General features: G+C 34.2%; 1 protein-coding gene across 7 annotated transcripts in view; it reads left to right on the plus strand.

Annotated features, from left to right (window-relative positions):
* Nucleotides 1–5,663, plus strand: part of SMC2 (structural maintenance of chromosomes 2) — a 45,265-nt gene extending 39,602 nt beyond the window's left edge. For 6 of the 7 annotated variants that reach the window (XM_054500666.2, XM_054500662.2, XM_054500663.2 and 3 more), the window contains exons 23-25: nt 782–942; nt 4,362–4,509; nt 5,421–5,663. In XM_054500666.2, the coding sequence (XP_054356641.1) occupies nt 782–942; nt 4,362–4,509; nt 5,421–5,597 (486 nt within the window). In that variant the 3' untranslated portion in view covers nt 5,598–5,663. Of the gene's footprint in view, nt 1–781; nt 943–2,243; nt 4,289–4,361; nt 4,510–5,420 lie in introns of those variants that run through there. The other variant, XM_063649771.1, reaches the window with a different exon arrangement.
* Nucleotides 5,664–6,000: the final 337 nt, after the last annotated feature.

Consider the following 6,000-nt stretch of genomic DNA (forward strand, 5'->3'; position numbering starts at 1 on the left):
CCAAATCATCAATCAAGTGCGTATGAACAAAAATTACCCTATTACAAGCTAGGATTTTGCCCCTAAATTTCTGTCTCCTTCTGTGGCAAGACAGGGGCAGGCCAAACAGCTTTCTTTTCTCTTGGGATGTAATCCTGTTTCTGGCCCTCAACAGCTTAACCTCTTCGGCTAGGAGATGAGGCATGTAGAAAAGAATGCTTTAACAGATCTGGTCCTTTGATTTCATGCCCCTTTTTCTCCTGGGCCTCACACTGATCTACTTAGGCCTTTGGACCCATCTTATTCTATCAGTCAACAGGAAAAAGAAAAGTTTTGGAAGAGAACATTTTATTCCAAAAAGAGTTTTGTTTTTTTTTGCTTCTCTATTTTGTGTTTCTTTCCTCATGTGATACAATTGTGTGTATCTTGAGGATTCCTGCAGTGTGTTCTACAAAAGTGTCAAAACTTTGGAGTGGAGTTAGAGGTGTGCCTTCTAGTTCCCCTGGAAATTAGAGCAGGATTCAGTAATTCATTTTGTAAAGGGCCAGATAGTAAATATTTTTTGCTTGGGAGCCCATCCAGTCTCTGTTGCAACTACCTGATTTTGTCATATCACTAGCACCAGTAGACACTTTGTAAATGAATGAGCATATCCAGATTTTTCTCATGGGCCATAGTTTGTCAGCCCCTGAGTTAGAGTAAAAGACAAAGTAGACCTGCTGTGTTACATGTACATATATCAACAACTGATTCTTCTTGGAAAGCATCCTGATGTTTTAACTTTTTTATTTTTTAAATCCAGGTGAACAAGGACTTTGGGTCTATTTTTTCTACTCTTTTGCCTGGTGCTAATGCTATGCTTGCACCACCAGAGGGTCAAACTGTTTTGGATGGTCTGGAGTTCAAGGTTGCCTTAGGAAATACCTGGAAAGAAAACCTAACTGAACTTAGTGGTGGTCAGAGGTGAGGAATCACTTTGCTATATTATAAATATTATAATTTTCATTCCTCTTAATTATAATTCATCTCCTTACCTTAAAATTGTATTTGTGTTTTAACTACCTTTGCATGTAAAATTTAAGGAGCCTAATATATAAGACTAAACAATTTGGTTAAAACGTTTGATTAAGATAGGTGACAAAGGAGGAATAAGCAAATAGAAAATTAGACAAAATATGTTTTTAAAAAAATCTATTTTCAAATATTAGAAAATGAATAGTCCAGGACAAGATGAAACAGAAATGCTGAGCCCTGTGTTCACCCTGGCTTTCTCTCTAGAGGCAGTTTTTGGATTTCAGTTGCCCAAACAGAGGTCAGTAGTATCACTAAGTTAAAAAGACAGATTAGAATTTTGCAAAGCCCTAGAGTGCTGCACCTTGGCATTAGGTCTCTACTGTCCCTGAAGTGAAGCCTAATCTAAACATATCCTAAGAAACTGAACAGATTTTTTGAAGGGATCAAACTGTTACTTGTTTATCAGAACAAAGGCCAGTGTTCTTTAAAGAAGGTTAAAAAGAAATTGAGATCCTAAACAATATGACCACAATGTCCAGCATGTAATCAAAATTAAAGAGAAAAATTAGTGAGTAGAAACAGACTCTGAAATGACAGATGATGCAAGTAGGAGACAAGTTAATCCAAGAAAACATGAACATAATGAGAGAAATAGAAGCTACTAAAAAGAATTAAGTGAACTTTCTAGAGATTAAAAAAAAGGTTGCTGCATGAGATTAACAGCAGATGAGATACTGTAAAAGAAAAATGAGTAAATTTGAAGACATAGCAATAGAACAGAATCTATTCAAGCTACACTGAAAAATAAAGAACTGGAGGAAAAAAAACCAGCTTTAGTGTCCTAAGGGAAGCTGTCTAATGGGCAAGTAATTGGAGTTCCAAAAGGAGAGGAATACTTGAAGAAATTATGGCCCCATATTTTCCAGATTTGATGAATTCTGTAAACCCACAGACTTGAGTTCTATCAATCTCAGGCAGGATAAACAGAAACATATACAAAATAACAAAGCAAAAGATACATAAAATTGCTGAAAACCAGTGATAGGAGAAAAATCCTAAAAGCAGCTAGAGGAAAAGAGACATATTATGTGCTAGTGAACAAAAATAAAAATGACTTTAGACTTCATGTTAAACGCTATGTAAGCCAGAAGTCTGGAACATCCATAAAGTGCTGAAAGTATATGTCAACTTAGAATTGTATATCTAACAGAAATATTCTTCAAATTGAAGGCAATATGAATACTTTTCAGATAAAAACATCAGAACCATACTACAGGTTAAAGGAAGTTCTCAGGCAAAAGGAAAATGATACCAGATGGAACCTTGGATCTACATAAAGGAAGGAAGAGTGTTGGAAAATAACATGGATTTGGAGTTCAGGGAAGTTTCTCCCGACCTTACACAGTGATTCAGAAAATCAGCATAGTGATAGAAACCTAGAAGGTCATATGTCCTTACGCCTTACCTACCGATAGCCAATTAATTAAAACCTCCTGAAAGAAGGTTGTGAATATTCACATAATTGAAATTAGTGATTCATTTAGTAATTGGTTTTTTCTCCTGCATGGTATATAATCCATAGGCCTTGAATTGTTTTTCTCTGTCCACCATCATGTAACCCTTTTTTTATGTACATAGAAAATACACTTGTTAAATGTTCCTTATGAGCCCTTTTATCATTTTTATGAGTAGAAATACATTTTATTTATATTTTTATGACATTTGTAAATAACAATCAAAAATACAGCTCCTGCTGCCTGTTCATAAAAATTGGATTCCACAGTTTAGTTCCCAATATCTTCAGCTATATTTGCCGAAGCCCTAGAAAATGTTTTGAGGAAAATAGAAAATGTATGCTTCTCTTCTTACTGGGACCTATAAATTATTTCCGTAATTAAGATGCTATAAAGTTATTTTTAGATATACCACTATCCAACATGGCAGTTAAACCTTCAGCATAGCAGAATTTTTTTTTTTTTAAGATTAAGTTTAAAACTCAATACTTGAGGCACTCATCACAGAGAAAGACAAAGAAACATAATTTTAGGTTGGCTGAATGAGTTTAGCTCCCTTTTATAGAGGTGATTAACAGTCTCACTGGGATTTGGTTTTGATGATACTGTTTTATTCTTTTTTTTGGCTAGCAATTTTCTCTACTTGTGCACACATTTTTTCCCTACTTATATATTTCTTAATAAATAGTCCTATTAGAATGCAGCAAGCCTTGGGCTGGGTATGCTGGGTATGGTGGCTCATGCCTGTAATCCCAGCACTTCAGGAGGCCAAGGCGGGTGGATCACTTGAGGTCACAAGTTCAAGATCAGCCTGGCCAACATGGTGAAATCCTGTCTCTACTAAAACTACAAACATTAGCTGGGTGTGGTGGCATGCACCTGTAATCTCAGCTATTAGCGAGGCTGTGGCAGTAGAATTGCTTGAACCTGGGAGGCAGAGGTTGCAGTGAACCGAGATCATGCTACTGCACTTCATCCTGGGTGACAGAGCAAGACTCTCAAAAAACAAAAAAGAATGCAGCAAGCATTGAGTTGCCTATTCTAGTACTGTATGCCAGGATGTACTTGAAGTTACAGAATAAGTATATTACAGATGCTACTCTAATTTTTAGTCTAATGTTAAGTAATTATAAATATATTAAAATAAGGCTTTTTGTGAATTATATATTTGTAAGGAAAAAATATAATAATTATTATGATTCTTGATACCAGATTAGAATGAGCTGCAGTAAGCTAGAAGAGAACTGAACTGAGATTGGGTTTAACTATGAATTTTACATAAGATTGTTTGAACTTTTGACAGTGATGTACTCAGAGTAATGGGCCATAGTCTATACAACTTATTCACAAATGGTACCAAAAAAATATAGAGAGAGAGATTGTGTCTGTCTGTGTGTATATGCATGTTTATGTAAATGTGTACATTATGAAAGTTTGAAAAATGACATCTAACCCAGTTACTGTTACCAAGATGATAGTTACTGTCTTAAATAATGACCATAGCTCTTAATCACCTGCTACCTAGGCTCTAATGAGCCAACTGGGGAAGGGAAAAAAAAGAACTTTTAAAACTAACATGATCTTAAGAATAGGTGCCAAACGTAATATGGCAATATTAAAATTGTCTATGAAAATAGCATGCTTCTGAAAAGAGGACAAATGGAAAGCTAAAATAAAAGAAATATTTTAATACAACAAAAGTGTTAAAGTTTGAAACTCAAGATTCTTTTTTTTATATGACTACCTTTCAGATAAATCTGCTCTATTCAAAATAATAGGATCACATATTTGCTTCAGTGTTTTGATAAGTGATAAAATCAAATTTTTATGGCTTTTCTTCTGACCTTTTCTTAGGTCTTTAGTGGCCTTGTCATTAATACTGTCCATGCTCCTCTTCAAACCTGCTCCAATTTATATCCTTGATGAGGTAGATGCAGCCTTGGATCTTTCTCATACCCAAAACATTGGACAGATGCTGCGTACTCATTTCACACATTCTCAGGTAAGAACCAGGAAAAAAAAAGTCTCAGTAACAGTTTTTTCTAAAACCATTCTTTAGTAGTAGTCAGTGTTAATAAGATATTTAGGATTGATAAATACTAAAGCATTGTATATCTATTTAAATAGGCTTATGTTTAAATAGGTATAGAAGGAAAAAAGTTTCACTCTCCTTTTAAAGAAAGAGCTAGGCATTAAAAATGTTGGTTGTAGCATGAGGGAGATTCCAATTTAGTCATAATACAGAATTGATTTAGGGTTAATATAATTGTTTTCTCTAGTTAACTGCCATAAAGATGTACAATGAAAACAAAACTGTCTCAGGGATATTTAACTCAGGTATCAGAAAATCATGTGACACTTGATGGGAGAATTTAATTTCTCATGGCTAAAAAGTAGAACAAAGCCTCTTGAAGCTAAGAACAGTTTGTTTTTATTGCACTATTGCTGTAGGAGCTGGGGCTGCCAAATATGCTTGCATAAATTATGCATTGTACAACTCTGGGGACTCCACTCATAGTTACCATGGATTGTGTATTTATTATAGCAGTGTTTTGGCAAATAACATTGAACGGGGCGGCGGGGTGGTGCCTAATTATTCAAAAGTTCTGTTTGGGCTAGTGGTGTGCTATAGGAACTTGAAACTTTCTTTGGTATTAAAATACCATGAGAAAAAATATCTCACTGGAGCAGCTTTAGTTAGCAACAAAACTGAATGCCAGCTACAAAAGATAGCAACAAGCAGTCAACCACCAGGAAATAGTGGACAGCTAGCATTCATTTAGGTGCCTCATATAACTATTGAAAGAAATAAAATCTAAATTATCTCCAAACCATTCTTATCACCAGTATAAAGGAGTAAACTTAAGTATATCACAAAAAGTTTTTTTATACTTTTTTTCTTTTTTCTTTAAGTTCATTGTGGTGTCACTCAAAGAAGGTATGTTCAACAATGCAAACGTTCTTTTCAAAACCAAGTTTGTGGATGGTGTTTCTACAGTAGCCAGATTTACTCAATGTCAAAATGGAAAGATTTCAAAGGAAGCAAAATCCAAGGCAAAACCACCCAAAGGAGCACATGTGGAAGTTTAAACTACAAATTTATTTCTTCATCTTGACCTGTTTTTTTAAACATAAACTTTTAAGGACTTGAGATAACTAATTTGTTTATATAAAAAAGTTAATGTTACTATGTTACTTAACCCATGTTTTCTCTTTATATATCTTTATATAATTACTTATCACTTACAAATGAGCATATATTCCTCATCTCTTAACTAGTCTAATATGGTCCAATTATTGTGGTTGTGATTTTATGCATATCAGCAAATGTTTTTTTCTTATGCAGGTCTTTTATATATTAGGGATCCTGAGATACCCGATTCCATATGTAAAAGCTAATATACAAAAAAGCAGATTAAATTACATGATAAATGTAGCTGATCATCATTGTTTAATTGATTTAATTCCTAAGGCAATATTAATGTGTTTTCTA

The sequence above is a fragment of the Pongo pygmaeus genome, chromosome 13 (genome assembly GCF_028885625.2).
Source record: "Pongo pygmaeus isolate AG05252 chromosome 13, NHGRI_mPonPyg2-v2.0_pri, whole genome shotgun sequence".
Lineage (NCBI taxonomy): Eukaryota > Metazoa > Chordata > Mammalia > Primates > Hominidae > Pongo > Pongo pygmaeus.